The sequence below is a fragment of the Euprymna scolopes genome, chromosome 21, assembly GCF_053919585.1.
Source record: "Euprymna scolopes isolate OS-2025 chromosome 21, ASM5391958v1, whole genome shotgun sequence".
NCBI lineage: Eukaryota > Metazoa > Mollusca > Cephalopoda > Sepiida > Sepiolidae > Euprymna > Euprymna scolopes.
The window spans coordinates 14,609,955-14,626,830 of NC_136502.1; the positions used below are offsets into that span (position 1 = coordinate 14,609,955).

General features: G+C 34.9%; 1 protein-coding gene across 3 annotated transcripts in view; it reads left to right on the forward strand.

Moving 5' to 3' along the window:
* LOC145242009 (uncharacterized) overlaps positions 1–16,876 on the forward strand; it is a 47,889-nt gene that overhangs the window by 15,950 nt on the left and 15,063 nt on the right. For all 3 annotated transcript variants that reach the window (XM_080104898.1, XM_080104899.1, XM_080104900.1), the window contains exons 2-3: positions 8,983–9,965; positions 16,443–16,728. In XM_080104898.1, the coding sequence (XP_079961024.1) occupies positions 9,420–9,965; positions 16,443–16,728 (832 nt within the window). In that variant the 5' untranslated portion in view covers positions 8,983–9,419. The remainder of the gene's footprint in view (positions 1–8,982; positions 9,966–16,442; positions 16,729–16,876) is intronic.

The following is a 16,876-nucleotide window of genomic DNA, read 5'->3' on the forward strand; positions in this document are numbered from 1 at the left end:
AGCAAAAAACATTGTTTATGCCATTTGTGATGAGCAAAGGACGTTGCTTATGCCATGTGTGATGAGCAAAAGACATTGTTTATGCCATGTGTGATGAGCAAAGGACGTTGTTTATTCAATGTGTGATGAGCAAAGGACGTTGTTTATTCAATGTGTGATGAGCAAAGGACGTTGTTTATTCAATGTGTGATGAGCAAAAAACATTGTTTATGCCATTTGTGATGAGCAAAGGACGTTGTTTATTCAATGTGTGATGAGCAAAGGACGTTGTTTATTCAATGTGTGATGAGCAAAAGACGTTGTTTATTCAATGTGTGATGAGCAAAAGACATTGTTTATGCCATGTGTGATGAGCAAAAAACATTGTTTATTCAATGTGTGATGAGCAAAAGACATTGTTTATTCAATGTGTGATGAGCAAAGGACGTTGTTTATTCAATGTGTGATGAGCAAAGGACGTTGTTTATTCAATGTGTGATGAGCAAAAGACATTGTTTATGCCATGTGTGATGAGCAAAAAACATTGTTTATGCCATTTGTGATGAGCAAAGGACGTTGCTTATGCCATGTGTGATGAGCAAAAGACATTGTTTATTCAATGTGTGATGAGCAAAAGACATTGTTTATTCAATGTGTGATGAGCAAAGGACGTTGTTTATTCAATGTGTGATGAGCAAAGGACGTTGTTTATTCAATGTGTGATGAGCAAAGGACGTTGCTTAAGTCCATGTGTGATGAGCAAAAGACATTGTTTATTCAATGTGTGATGAGCAAAGGACGTTGTTTATTCAATGTGTGATGAGCAAAGGGCGTTGTTTATTCAATGTGTAATGAGCAAAGGACGTTGTTTATTCAATGTGTGATGAGCAAAGGACGTTGTTTATTCAATGTGTGATGAGCAAAAGACATTGTTTATTCAATGTGTGATGAGCAAAGGACGTTGTTTATTCAATGTGTGATGAGCAAAGGACGTTGTTTATTCAATGTGTGATGAGCAAAGGACGTTGTTTATTCAATGTGTGATGAGCAAAGGACGTTGTTTATTCAATGTGTGATGAGCAAAGGACGTTGTTTATTCAATGTGTTATGTGCAAAAGACGTTGTTTATTCAATGTGTGATGAGCAAAGGACGTTGTTTATTCAATGTGTGATGAGCAAAAGACATTGTTTATGCCATGTGTGATGAGCAAAAGACATTGTTTATGACATGTGTGATGAGCAAAAGACATTGTTTATGCCATGTGTGATGAGCAAAGGACGTTGTTTATTCAATGTGTGATGAGCAAAGGACGTTTATTCAATGTGTGATGAGCAAAAGACATTGTTTATGCCATGTGTGATGAGCAAAGGACGTTGTTTTTTCAATGTGTGATGAGCAAAGGACGTTGTTTATTCAATGTGTGATGAGCAAAAGACATTGTTTATGCCATGTGTGATGAGCAAAAAACATTGTTTATGCCATTTGTGATGAGCAAAGGACGTTGCTTATGCCATGTGTGATGAGCAAAAGACATTGTTTATTCAATGTGTGATGAGCAAAGGACGTTGTTTATTCAATGTGTGATGAGCAAAGGACGTTGTTTATTCAATGTGTGATGAGCAAAGGACGTTGTTTATTCAATGTGTGATGAGCAAAGGACGTTGTTTATTCAATGTGTGATGAGCAAAGGACGTTGTTTATTCAATGTGTGATGAGCAAAGGACGTTGTTTATTCAATGTGTGATGAGCAAAGGACGTAGTTTATTCAATGTGTGATGAGCAAAGGACGTTGTTTATTCAATGTGTGATGAGCAAAGGACGTTGTTTATGCCATGTGTGATGAGCAAAAGACATTGTTTATGCCATGTGTGATGAGCAAAAGACATTGCTTATGCCATGTGTGATGAGCAAAAGACATTGTTTATGCCATGTATGATGAGCAAAAGACATTGTTTATGCCATGTGTGATGAGCAAAAGACATTGTTTATGCCATGTGTGATGAGAAAAGGACGTTGTTTATTCAATGTGTGATGTGCAAAAGACATTGTTTATGCCATGTGTGATGAGCAAAAGACGTTGTTTATTCAATGTGTGATGAGCAAAAGACGTTGTTTATTCAATGTGTGATGAGCAAAGGACGTTGTTTAATGTGTGATGAGCAAAGGACATTGTTTATTCAATGAGTGATGAGAAAAGGACATTGTTTATTCAATGAGTGATGAGCAAAGGACGTTGTTTATTCGATGTGTAATGAGCAAAGGACGTTGTTTATGCATTGTGTGATGAGCAAAGGACGTTGTTTATTCAATGTGTGATGAGCAATGGACGTTGTTTATTCAATGAGTGATGAGCAAAGGACGTTGTTTATTCGATGTGCGGACGTTGTTTATGCATTGTGTGATGAGCAATGGACGTTGTTTATTCAATGTGTTATGAGCAAAGAACGTTGTTTATTCAATGAGTGATGAGCAAAGGACGTTGTTTATTCGATGTGTGATGAGCAAAGGACGTTGTTTATGCATTGTGTGATGAGCAAAGGACGTTGTTTATTCCATGTGTGATGAGCAAAGGACGTTGTTTATTCCATGTGTGATGAGCAAAGGACGTTGTTTATTCCATGTGTGATGAGCAAAGGACGTTGTTTATTCCATGTGTGATGAGCAAAGGACGTTGTTTATTCCATGTGTGATGAGCAAAGGACGTTGTTTATTCCATGTGTGATGAGCAAAGGACGTTGTTTATTCCATGTGTGATGAGCAAAAGTCTTTTTTTATGCCATGTGTGATGAGCAAAAAACGTTGTTTATTCAATGTGTGATGAGCAAAGGACGTTGTTTATTCAATGTGTGATGAGCAAAGGATGTTGTTTATTCCATGTGTGATGAGCAAAGGACGTTTATTCAATGTGTGATGAGCAAAGGACGTTGTTTATTCCATGTGTGATGAGCAAAGGACGTTGTTTATTCCATGTGTGATGAGCAAAAAACGTTGTTTATTCAATGTGTGATGAGCAAAGGACGTTGTTTATTCAATGTGTGATGAGCAAAGGACGTTGTTTATTCCATGTGTGATGAGCAAAAAACGTTGTTTATTCAATGTGTGATGAGCAAAGGACGTTGTTTATTCAATGTGTGATGAGCAAAAAACGTTGTTTATTCAATGTGTGATGAGCAAAGGACGTTGTTTATTCAATGTGTGATGAGCAAAGGACGTTGTTTATTCCATGTGTGATGAGCAAAGGACGTTGTTTATTCCATGTGTGATGAGCAAAAGTCTTTTTTATGCCATGTGTGATGAGCAAAAGACGTTGTTTATCTAATGTGTGATGAGCAAAGGACGTTGTTTATTCAATGTTTGATGGGCAAAGGACGTTGTTTATGCAATGTGTGATGAGCAAAGGACGTTGTTTATTCAATGTGTGATGAGCAAAGGGCGTTGTTTATTCAATGTGTGATGGGCAAAGCACATTGTTTATTCAATGTGTGATGAGCAAAGGACGTTGTTTATTCAATGTGTGATGAGCAAAGGACGTTGTATATGCAATGTGTGATGAGCAAAGGACGTTGTTTATTCAATGTGTGATGAGCAATGGACGTTGTTTTTTCAATGTGTGATGAGCAAAGACGTTGTTTAATCAATATGTGATGGGCAAAGCACATTGTTTATGCCATGTTTGATGAGCAAAGGACCTTGTTTATGCCATGTGTGATGAGCAAAGGACGTTGTTTATTCAATGTGTGATGGGCAAAGCACATTGTTTATTCAATGTGTGATGAGCAAAGGACGTTGTTTATTCAATGTGTGATGAGCAAAGGACGTTGTTTATTCAATGTGTGATGAGCAAAAGACGTTGTTTATTCAATGTGTGATGAGCAAAGCACGTTGTTTATGCAATGTGTGATGGGCAAAGCACATTGTTTATTCAATGTGTGATGAGCAAAGGACGTTGTTTATTCAATGTGTGATGAGCATTCAAAAAGCAGTGAAATTATTTTTTAAAATATCTATATATATATATATATATATATATATATATATATATGCGATCGAAATTAAGAATATTGATACTCACGACTGGTGTTGCAACTGCACATGAGCACCTGTATAAATTATCGATTTTTTTTTTTTTTCTCCATAGTCATAGTTATCTAATTGTATGTTTGTAAAATAAATACAACACAGAATAAAATTGTAGCACGACAGCATACTCTCTCTTTCTTTCTTACTTTTTCTCTCTCTCGCTTTCTTTCTCTGGAGAGCTTCACCACATGACTGAGAACAGAACTTCCATCCAGACTTCTTTGTTTTGAAATCAACTTTTGTAGAAGTCCGGGACTTTTCAGTCGATTCTGCTTACTTGTCTTCATCTTCAAATCGTTAAATTCAGTGTGCATGACGCATAATTGATCTACTCTTGTGTACATGAAAATTGCGAGATCTGGACAAACAGACTTACAACAGTATTATTATATAACAATGGATATGACATTGTGAATCTCGCATAATTTTGTTTTGTCTTTTTAGTAAAAAAGGCAAAAGCATCTCGTGTCTCCAAATGGTCACCTGATTCTGACCAGGCTTAACATTGCTCAACTTCAGTGATCTAATAAGAACCAGTGTTTTGATGTGATTATGCCGCATATAAACTGTTGCAAACATGTTTATGAATAAGAGGTAAAGTTCGGATATCTGATGGTGTTTCTCTTTTTCTACACTTTGTCGTTTTCACTTGTGCATATAAACATTGTTTCTTTCTTGTATTAGTCAGAAATGTATTGATGGCCTTCAGTCCAATTCAACCTTGTATGTGTCCATCATTAATTCGGTGACTATTAGATTACAATCAGGCTACCTAAGCTAAGTTCTTTTTTTTTTAATGGCAATCGCTCCAAACGATGCGTAAAGCCACTTGATGTAAGGAGCTAACAAGGACGATAGATGATTATTGCAAAGAGAGGAGGTGCCTATCGATCTTGAGTTTTAAAACAAAAAACAAAGACCTTGGTAGAAAAAAAAGATCATTATCAGGAAGAGAGTTCCGTAAGATTGCAGTTTTTTGGAAAGAAGCTACTGGAATAAAAAGCTGTATTACAATGAGGTATCAGAATTAATGGAGAGTATTAGACAAACGAATCAAACAATCCGGAACAAGAGAATCTGGAAATAGATCAGACAATTCTGAAGAACACATGCCATAATAGTATTTATAGAAAAGACTGAGATTAACAACATCACGTCTATGAGAGAGAGGTTGCAGAAAAGAAGGATGGGACTAATTAAATTGCAGATACGTTTCTGCACTTTATCAAGATTTCTAAAATGGGACAGAGATTCACCAGCTCAAATATGACATACATTGTTTGATAGTAGATTTCTAGAGATAGAGAATAACCTCAAGTGTGAGAAAGTGTTTGGAATGAGCTAGAGAATGTACTTTATGAGAATCAGAAAGAGCAATGGATCTGGTATATATATATTGATCTGTATTATCTGTAATGATTTTGAAAAATTATCTACATCATAAGGATCATGGAAATTCCATGATTTATTAAAAAAAAAAAAATATTTTAATATTTTATTTGTTTTTATTTAAATATAGATTAACAACAATATTACATACATGGTTTGATAGTAGATTTATAGAGATAGAGAATAACCTCACTTTAGGCAACCATAGTAAGACACCATTAATATCATTACATAAGAAACTTTTTTATTTTGAAATGTTATTGCAACTTCATATGACATCTAGTGAGTTGTCAAACGTTTACTGAACACGTGTTAATGTCTTTTCATTGATAATTAGCAGCAACAGCTGTTTTAACACCCACATTCTTGGCATCATCTAAATTGGCAAGAATTAGAGAGGGGAGAGGGTTCGATACTTTTTCTTTTTTTTCTTTTTTCTTGGTGTACATTATGCTTCCATAAATTGGTTAGCTGTTTTAAGTCTCAGAGTTTGCAAAATCCTAAATAACATGGTTGGCAGCTGTTGTACAATGCCTATGGAGGAAAAATGACATCAAAGTAGTTCTACAAACTCATCTCTTTCAGAATGTAGCTCTACCCTATCAGTATCTGTATACTGGTTGTATATAGAAGGGAACAGCTAAAAGCTAAGTCTTTTTTTATTTTCTTTTAAGCATCTGTTTACACCATGTGATTTTTTTTTTTTTTAAATAATGGGGGAGGGGGCAGTCTATTGACAATTATTTTCTTGAAAATCATCTGGAAAGGATGCTGTTTGGAATCAGTTTCCTTTTTACTGATGTATTTGACTATCACTGTACCTATTTACTATGCCTCCCCACGGGACAGAGTTAGACACCAGGGTCGTTTTTTAACGTGGAGAAAAGGTACAAAAAATAAAAATTGTCTCAATCGTGAAGGATTTCTCCTCCACTGAAAGAGAACGAGAAATGGAAGTGCAACATCTGAAGAACAGATACTACACTTATCACTGTAGCTAGGATTTTCGGTGCTAGCCAATACAAGTATCATGAAACTGATTACAGATAGTTCGTTCGGGCTAGTTTCTCTTTATTTACTTGCAGAAGAGCTTGATTCTCAATCTGCACTGCCGTTTGTGAATGTGAGAATATCTCCATACTAGCTGATACATGAACACTCTTTTTTACTGGCTTGCATGACCAAAGACCATATCCATCAATAAGATCTTTGTATTATTACTACTGATAATATACTGATTCCAGTGGTGTTGATATGCATAAGTGAATGTCATAAATGCAATAAGATTTGAACCCTGTTTGCCCAATTTCAATTTATTTATCTAAAAAAAAATTTCTTTTTTTTTTTTTTTTTTTTTTTTTTTTTCTTACCTCAAACAAATTTTATCAAATCTTTTTTTTTTATTCACCGGTAGTAGACCATATTCCAAGCATTTTCATTGACTAATATTTTCTTTTTTATAAATGCTTTTCCAACAAAATAGAGAGGAAATTACTAATAAATTGAAATAAATGTCTCTAAAACTGAAACGTTTTTGATTTAAGCTTCCTTAGAAGTCACAAAATGTTACTTTTTTCTGCATCATTGTTACACAAATAAAGTAGCAAGTGAGATATCCAAAGACCAAACAATATGCCAACTTGTATGCATCAGGTATTTGAGGTATTTTAATAAGCAACTATATCTGGCCGAAAACCAACTGTATTTTCATGATAATCTGTATACATTTATTAAAGCTTTATTCCACATAAACTGGAACATGGGCATGGTCAAAAATACTGACTAAAAACGCCAGGTTGTGAGTTCTCCATGGTCCAAAAAATCTTTTTTTGTAGATAAGTAAAAGCTGATGTCTGCTGAATCACTAGGATCTTACCACTACTTTTTTTTTTGCTATTTCTCTTTATCCCCCTTTCCCTGTTTTTCTTTCTTTCCTTCCTCAGTCTTGTCTTGCTTTCCTTTTGTCTCTTATAACAGTTCTCTCTGAAAACTGAAAATGTTAATTTTGCCATGAAGGCTCAGACCTCAAATGATTTATTAGGTTTGTAGATGATCTATTTCATAAATTAATGACTTCCTGTACGTTTTTATCGTAATTTTGACTTTCTCAGTTGAAACTGATTGAAGTTTAGAAAAAGTTTTAAGTTTTTGTGTTACCCTCTAAACTCCCCATCAAAAACAAAAGGTAATCGTACCCAATTGATCCTTTTTGCAAAGTTTTTTATTTTTTTCAAATATTAAATTTTGAGATAATCTTGATTTATATTTAAAACCTTTTTATTCTGATGTTTGTTTTTCTTTGCACATTTGTGGAGTGATCTACCTGAAATGATCAAACGTGCTATTCATTTTTCTTTTCTGGTAAATCTTGAAGCATGCGCCTTATTAAATTTATTTCCAGTGTTCAGGAGTAGAAATATAAGTGTAAGAATAAAAACTTTCTTAAATATTAAAAAACAAAATTTAAAAACAGCCAATAATTGTCATAATTGACTTGTAAAACTGATTTTAGTATCTACCTTTTATTAAAAAGGTTATTAGCATCAAAGAAAGAATGAATTTATTGATTTTTTTTTTTTTTTTTTCTTGGGAGTGACCACTTATCAAGCTTTAGAGGCCAGTGCAAAAAAAAAAATCAACCACAGTAGCCAGGTTCAGACCTGTAACACAAGAGGAAAAGGAGGTGAAAAAAGCAAACGTGTTAGCCTTCTGGCCCACGGCACACCTGTGACATCACTGCCTTCGAAATAACGTCTTTTATACGTACGTCGAGATGGGTAGGCACATGGCTTTGCAAAAATGTTGACGCTAAAAACTGAACCCTCCTATCAAATAACAGCCCAGTTGATGGTCAAAGAATTAATCTTTTTGGCCAATTTTTACATATTTGTCATCCAAGAGATCGATCTTTCTAACGATACCAATTTTGTCAGTGTTAGTTGTGTGTGTTGAAAGTTCTTGGTAGACATACACACACACACACATACTGACACACATTTTGCCTTTTATATAATAGAAACTAGCTTGGGTGCCCGGCATTGCCCAGGTATGTGTGGGAGAAAAAAAAAAGTGGTAGTAGGTAGGCAGGCTTGAACCTGTACCACGAAGGAGGAAAAGAATGTGAAAAAAAAAAAAGTGACGTCTTAGCTGTTGTGCCCATCACCAAACTGGAAGTGATGTTTAAATTAAGGCTAGTCAATAAAAAAAAAAGGGGATGACTTTCAAAAATATCAGCGAAAAAACCGACCCCTCCCTGTAGAAAAGTACCTAGTTGAGGGTGAAAGAATTAATGTTTTTGGCCAATTTTTCGATATTTGTTGTCCAAAGGGTCGAGCTTCAAAACGATACCGATCTCGTGAAAATCCATTGCCTCTGTTGAAAGTTTTAAGCCTGCATACATACATACATACATACATACATACATTTAAACAGACAGGTGAGATTTATATTATAGATTATTATTACTTCACACTTGTATATTTTGTTCCAGGAGTTCTTTTTAAATAAAGTTTTTTTTTTCTTTTGTTTTCCAGATCTCTGGTGTTGTTATTACCTGCTCCTTTCTCTGCAAATCTTCTGATTCCATAAGATGTTGACGGAAATAATTGACTCTTATTTTCCTTAAAGAATAAATCTATAAAAATTAAAATCCACGGGAGAAACTGACATATTTTAAGCAAATACAATTATAACTGTGAGGATGGAAAGTTAAAACCATCTTTTTTCTTTCTTCATCCTACTTGCATCCCTTGTTACATTTGCTTCTTATAAGAGATGTTTACTGGATTGTTGCTTATAATCAACTGTAAATATAAAAACATTTTAAAGGTTCTTAATAAAGAAAAGTAAACCTGTTAACCTGACGACATCGCCGTCTCTCAACTAATATCACGTGTGCAAAAAGAGAGAGAAATTTATCCCCGTAGACTTAGGTTCTTTTCTCTCTCTGTTCTGCGGTGCCAAAATCACAATGTACTCCATGCAACCAATATATAACCAGTTCGCCTATGACACAACCAGTTGCATAGGCACGGGCCAACCTGTTTACCCAAATACCATTAATATTAAAAATTCCCCAATCGCAAATGAACAGCTAGGTCAGAATGCAAACCAGAGCCCTAACACAATCACTGCTTCGGCCACCGGTGCAGGCGGTACTGGTAACAATAGCGGCAGCAATGGCGGCAGTGTCAGTACGACTCCAACTCCGACCACAACACCCACGCCAACACCTACACAGAATAACAGTAATAGTAACGATAACGTTGGTGGAGTTGGGTGTACAAATAACGAGGATGAAACTGTCAGCAGCAGCATCACCTTGATGAACAATGAAGACAATGAAGCTGCCCACAGTATCTGCGACAGGTCCTTCAAGTGCGAGTTGTGTCCGCCACCCTTCCCTGGTAAAGAAGAGATGGAAGATCAGGAGTTTTCCGGGTGTATAGACACTAGCTCAATCGCTGTCGAAAAAAACTTTTGTTGCTCATACTGCCCTAAAACCTTCTCCCAAAAGGTAAGTACTCACCCCTTTTTTCTTTCTTTTTCTCAAGCAAAAACCTTCTTGCAGTGTTTTCTGTAAAAATATTAGACGTTCTCATGACCCGTTCAATCACAGACACTTTTTTCTTTTCTTTTTTTCTTTTTTTTTTTTTCTTTTTCTTTCTTTTTTTTCTTTTTCTTTCTTTTTCTTTTTTTTCTTTTTTTTTTCTTTTTTCCTTTTTTCTTTCTTTTTCTTTTCTCCTTTTTTCTTTTTCTTTTTTCTTTTTTCTTTTTTCTTTTTCTTTTTTCTTTTTTCTTTTTTTCTTTTTTCTTTTTTTCTTTTTTTCTTTTTTTTTCTTTCTTTCTTTTTTCTTTTCTTTCTTTTTTCTTTTTTCTTCTTTCTTTCTTTCTTTTTTCTTCTTTCTTTCTTTCTTTTTTCTTCTTTCTTTCTTTTTTCTTCTTTCTTTCTTTCTTTTTTCTTTTTTCTTCTTTCTTTCTTTCTTTTTTCTTTTTTTCTTTTTTCTTTCTTTTTTCTTTTTTTTTTTTTTTTTACTAAAGAGTCACAACTTATCAAAGTCCAAAGTCCACTTGTGGACTAGGGTTAACTGAGTGTCAGGTACATGCTGAGAGCACCATGATGATTGGTAATGATTAGACAGAATTTGATTATTTGAGTGGTCAGCTCAACAAGAACTTGTTTACATTGGACTTGAAAGCAATCATGAAAGCAGCCTCATGATATTGTGGTCCACAGACAGGCAGTTCTAGGAAAGAAACTTTGCTCATGGAAATTTTATTTAGTTCTAGGCAGAGAAAAAAAGGGAAACTATTGATAGTGATAGCTTGAAGAGTTTTTGTTGTGAATATTGGTGTGGAGGCATACTTTGGAAATACATAAACTGTGTCATATCTTAAGATATCCTTGTACAACTAAAGATAATAAATCCCTTTACGTCCATATTTGTATGGACAATATGGAAAGAGACTATTTTGCTATCGGACGCAATATTTAAATTAGATGGCAAAATAAGGCAATTAAAATGTAATATTAAAAATGGATCGCCTTTTTTTTTTCTCTTTTTTTTTCTATAAACTTGCTGGTTAAGATTTTGGTTGTTTGGTTGGTTTGTTTTACAGCATATTAACCCTTTTCAGGTTATTTAATGCTGAATCTGGTGATTTTTAAGAACGATTTTTTAATATAGTGTATTTGTTTTTCAACCCATAGTTGGGACCTTAACAGGTACTACCACTCCGGGTCAGAGTGGACCTGGGAGCAATGGCAATTAAAGGGTAACTCTACACTCCCTAAGGCCTGCAAGCTGGGGCCTCACCATCGGATATAGTTTAAGGTCATATCCAGGACCCTGCTGGTTAAGAGGCATCATCTATACTGATAATCACCAATCCAAGTAACTGGCTAATTGATTTGAAGCAAAAATTATAGAGAATGCCTTTCCTTGCCTAACACTTTTTTTTTGTGCTCGACAGCAAGTGTTACCACTCAAGATCAACAACCCACACTCGATCAAATCCGTCAGCTATCTTTTATGAAAACCTATATCTACCAAGTGTAAAATTTACATTGGGTATTTATCTCTTTTTGTTTTATTTTACTTCAGTCGAAGTTCTCAGCATTTCATCGTGATATACCTGACTAGAACATGTCCTATGTCTTCTGAGTAGATTGTCTATTATGTATTCACCGATAATTTTCCTATATGAAGGCGGTTCCCTTATCTACTACCTCGAGACTTAAGGGGTGGACAATAAACGTTAGAAAATAAATATTAACGAGTGATCAAATCACCATACATTGAGAGATAAGCTAAGAGAAAACGACAGCTAGGATAGAGATGAGTGATTTTGTTTGATTTTTACATGGTAGTCACCATTTATCAAGGCCCGGAAGCCACTCGGGGATGAGGGTTATTGCGTGTACAGTAATCAATAGGATAATATTGTAGTAATCGTTAGTAATGGAGATTTGATAAAGTGTCTTACTTAAGGGGGCGGTTTATCAGGAATTTGTTTATGTTGGACTTGAAAGCATCCAAGTTGTAGTCAGGTGAGAAACAAGCAAACGGAAGAGAGTTCCACAGGCGTGCACTTCTAAGAAAGAAGAATTAATTTAGTAGAATTAAAATACATTTTTTTTTAAAAACATAACTATTTAGCATGTATTTTGTGTGATTGAAAGTATATATTTGAAAAAAGCCTTCAGCAAACAAATTTTGATTAACTCAACTTTAGTATAATCATAAATAATAATTTGAAAAGAACAGAAAGTGAACGTTGCGTTTACTTTCGGCAGTCATGTAACTCTCGTTTCCCTTACTTTGTCCTTTAGTTCTCACATTCTATGATGAGCAATGTTTCTGACAAAGGGGGAAGAATTGCTGTTTTCTGGATCAGAATCTATCCATCTAATACTTATTGTTGATTAGTTTTCGATCTTTTTTTTAACTCCTTACATCAAGTGGTTCACACTTGGCCTTTTGGCCAAGATCAAAGTGTAGTATCTGTTCTTCAGATGCTACACTTCCATTTCTTGTTCTCTTTCGGTGAAGGAGCAGTCCTTCATGACTAAGACAATTTTTTATTTTTGTACCTTTTCTCCACGTTAATAAACGACCCTGGTGTCTAACTCTGTCCCATGAGGAGGCATTGTAAATAGGTACATCAAGTGGCTTCATGCCTTGTCTGGAGCAATTCCTATTTTTAAAAAAAAAATGTCTTATTAAAGGTATAATACAAGAAAGCCGCTCAAAAGTTAGACAAAAGATGAGTGGACGAACATAAACCAGGCAAATATCTTGGTCCGAGAGCATAAGGCTTCGAGGACACTTGACCATATTAGTGTATCTTCTGCAGCTAGCAGAGAAAACACTTAAAAATTATAGTTATTTAGTTATTGGCTAAGCTTATTTTATTTCGGACACTAAAAACAGGATTGAATTTTTACTCGGTCAAATCCATCTACAGGAAGAGGTTGTCGCTAATTAATTTCACGACTGCATGTACCATGAAAATTTCTACTTAAAAAAAATTTTTTGCTAGAGAACATATTCTCTAGATTAATCACTAAATAACATGATTATGATATTAATCCTTATCCTCAAGTGGTTTGTGACCTTGATGGTGACTAGGAATGAATGTGAGTTCTCTGCTTTTTATGTAATTTAAAAAAAATTTTTTTATAAAAATGGTGTAAAACTGTAGCTTTACACCATTTTAGGTTGATTTTCTTTGTCTTTTGCTTTATTTTTGTCTCTCTTGTCACGTTTGATTTCTGTCTCTACCTCTTCCTGTCGCATTTGTTTCATTCGCCCTTTCACCTCTCTGAAAATGTTCATTTTTGCCGTACTTCAAACGATTCATGGGTGGAAGATTTTTGTTTCATTAACGAATAACTTCCTGTTTCCTTTAAAACGTATTGGTCGATACTTTCAGTATGAGAATACAAGATATTGTAAATAGCCACCCTTCATCCTCAACCTTCCTCCCCCTCTGGCCCTGTCGGTGGGGCATTAGAATACACCGACTGCCCCCCTGCAGAGGGTAAAAGTCCCTCAATGGGGGTCCTGGATATGACCTTAAACTATATCCAGTGGTGAGGGCCCCAGCTTGTGGGCTTAGGGGAGTGTGGAGCCACCCTTTAATTACCATTGCTCCCAGGTCCACTCTGACCCGGAGTAGTAGTACCTGTTAGGGTCCCAACTATGGGTTAAATAGAAACCAACGTGAAAACAACAAATATATTCTATTAAAAAAAATTTTCTTCCGAATCTTTGAATTCGGCATTAAATAACCCGAAAAGGGTTGATATGCCATAAAACAAAAACAATCAACCAACCAACCCTCCCCCTCCAAATCTGCTCCAGCTTAGGGTCAAAAACTTTTTTCTTTTTTTTTTTTTCTTTTTTTTTTTTTTTCTAAATTTTAGATATTCATCCGAGGCAAGGCCAATTAAGAAAATACCAACTTTGTTGGTATTTGTTTTGTAGTTTTATAGTTTCAGCTACACACACAGCTCTTTATATAATAGATGAATCTTTAGCTCCAGAAAAAAAAAAAAAAAAAATCTTTTTTAATTTCTAAATGCGGTTAAACAAAAAAGCTACATATCTTTTTTTTTTCTTCTTCTTTTTTTTTTTTTTTTTTTTTTTTTTTTTAAGTTTAAAAACTTCCATAACAAACTCTTCACATTATCAGCAGGCATCGAATAAATTTATCAAAACCGAAAAATTACTGGTGATTGTGAGGATTGTTTCTGCCACATTCGTCATGTCTCACTAGTAACTTCCCGGCTATGCTGTAACCGACTTAGCACATAACTTGATTTAATCGCATCAGTGAATTCTTTATTAAGCTTGCAAGTTAAAGGACATCATACTAACTGATGTACCCCACCCTCCCCACCCCCATCCAGGAAAGTTGGCTACCTGCATGCATGGCAGGTCCCACTATACACCTCTACGAAACTCAGTGAAGATCAACTACAAAGTTTCCATATACAATCTCTCAAGCATCACACAAACTTGAAAAGTCCTTGAATTTTTTACTCGTGCCTTGAAAAGGTCTCTCAAAAAATCTTTGAAAATAAGGAAAATGTTTTGAAAGGTCCTGAAAATTGTAAAAATTTGTGTCAAAATATTAAAAATAAAATTGAAATAAATCTCCCTTTATTTTTGCTTTCATTTATAATATCAGTTTTTGGTGGGTGGGGAGTGCGGCTCCCATAAATAAAATGACTGGCCTCCCCCTCCCCCCAAAAATTGTGATTACCTAAAATGAGGTTGGGCAGGTCAAATAAAATGGACAAGATGGTAGTTATCTTGGTTTGGAAAATTAAAAGCCATAAAGAGAGTTAACATTTGAAATGAAATAAAAAGCATTTAAAACTACTTAAAAACACCAAATAATAATGCAGGTAGATTGCAAATTAACTTTTATTGGCTGTGGTAACATTTATTTGTCATATATTTAAGTTATGTTATTTTTAGAAGAATGTAGTTTGGTTCAAACATTGCATGTAGTGTGTAAGACATTTTGAAAGCAGTGACAATGCAATTTAGTAGAAAACACTGGATACAAAACAAAATAAACGGATGAAATGAGAATATCGAAGAATTTGATAGTTTTCAAATAAATATTTACCATTCGTATTATTTGGATTATTCAGACTAGTGTTCTTATCTTGAGTTATTTTCATGACGTTTCGTTCAATGTAACCTCTGGCTTTTAAATGTATCTTGTCAAACTCGGGAATCTACATGAAATAACTAACAGAACCTTTTATTTAAAGGATTAGCATAGAGGTAGCATGTTCTTGTTCTGTAAAAGATTTAAGTAATTTGCAGTTGTATTTTAAGTGTCACCTGTACTGAGGATTGAACCATCAACCCCCAGGAGAGTGTAACTTTTACCTATTACTTTATTCGCTGCATTACAAGTCCATGTAGATTGAATAAAGGGTGCCATTAGAAATTCTATGCAGACTCCTGGGTTTGACAGAAAGATTCCTGAGTTTGATAAGAAAGACCTGAAGAAGATTGACGGTTACGCCAACCTAAATGTTGTGCGAATAACTCAAAATGAGTATTCGCAATAATACAAATTTTAATTCCTCATCTCAAAAATTCAGAAACAAAATATTTACAAATATTATGTTTTGAATCCAAATGATATTGATGGTGTCATATTCTTTAAACTTTCGAGATAAATCTCCTCTTCAGAAAGAAATTACCACTTGATTGGAATATGTTTTATACGGCATAATCATGTTGACACACTGATTTCCGCTGGATCACTAAAGTTAAGCAACATTGAACCTGGTCGGTACTTAATGGGTGACCATTTGGGACTTCCAGGTGCTGTATGTGCTCTCCACTTATCTCGGCATTGTTTCCAGTCGTCCTGGACTTCTCTTTGCCACTGGACTCAAACAGTGCCGATTCAGTAGAAGTGTGGTTGAGGATTGCACAGCCCTTGCTTCACAATTACATGTGCAGCTGCTCTTATAGAGGGTATCCTTTGTCTTTCAAGGCATCATTTTTTATTGTATATTATTGCATTGCAGAAATTAATTCTACACCTGCCTACCAGGGATTTTCAAATTTTGAACTATTTTGATAGCAATAATGAAAAATTGCACTCTCTACATAACCTTATGTGGAAATTCCCAATTCTAACTTTTTTTTATTTATTTTTTTATTTTTACACACCTTGAACTAAATACTCCTACACCTTTCCTCTTGTTATTAAAAAAGTTACGTTATTTTTAGAAGAATGTTGTAGCTTGCTTGAAGCATTGCATGTAGTGTGTAAGAAATTTAAAGGTAGTTGTCATATTTATGAATATAATGTATTCAATCAGAATGGCATAGATGATGTTGCATTAAAATTTTCGAGGTAAATCTCCTCTTTAGAAATAACCACTTGATGTTTTTAGTTGCGTGTTATTGTATTGCAGAAACTAACAATCCAAAACTTCTTTTAACGTTTCTAGGTGTTTCTTCGCAATCACGAATTGACACACACTGGTGTTAAACCACACCAGTGTCCATCGTGTCCGAAGGCATTCGCCCAGAAGGTCCACCTTAAGGTGCACTCGCGCATTCACTCCGGAGAAAAGCCGTACAGCTGCTCATATTGTCCGAAGGCTTTTGCCCAGCGTGACCATTTGAATAACCATGAACGCGTGCACACTGGGGAGCGGCCATTTCATTGCACTTTTTGCAGCAAGTCGTTTGCACAACGATCGCACCTGCGCAATCATCTCAGAACTCACACAGGTAAGGTTGGCGGCAAATTTCAAATTATTATTTCAAACTTTATAACAGTTATAATATGATATATAATAATAAACTTGTTTGTTTGGTGATGTGTATTCAAAATATATATATATATATATATATATATATACTAGCTGGCAGCCCGGCG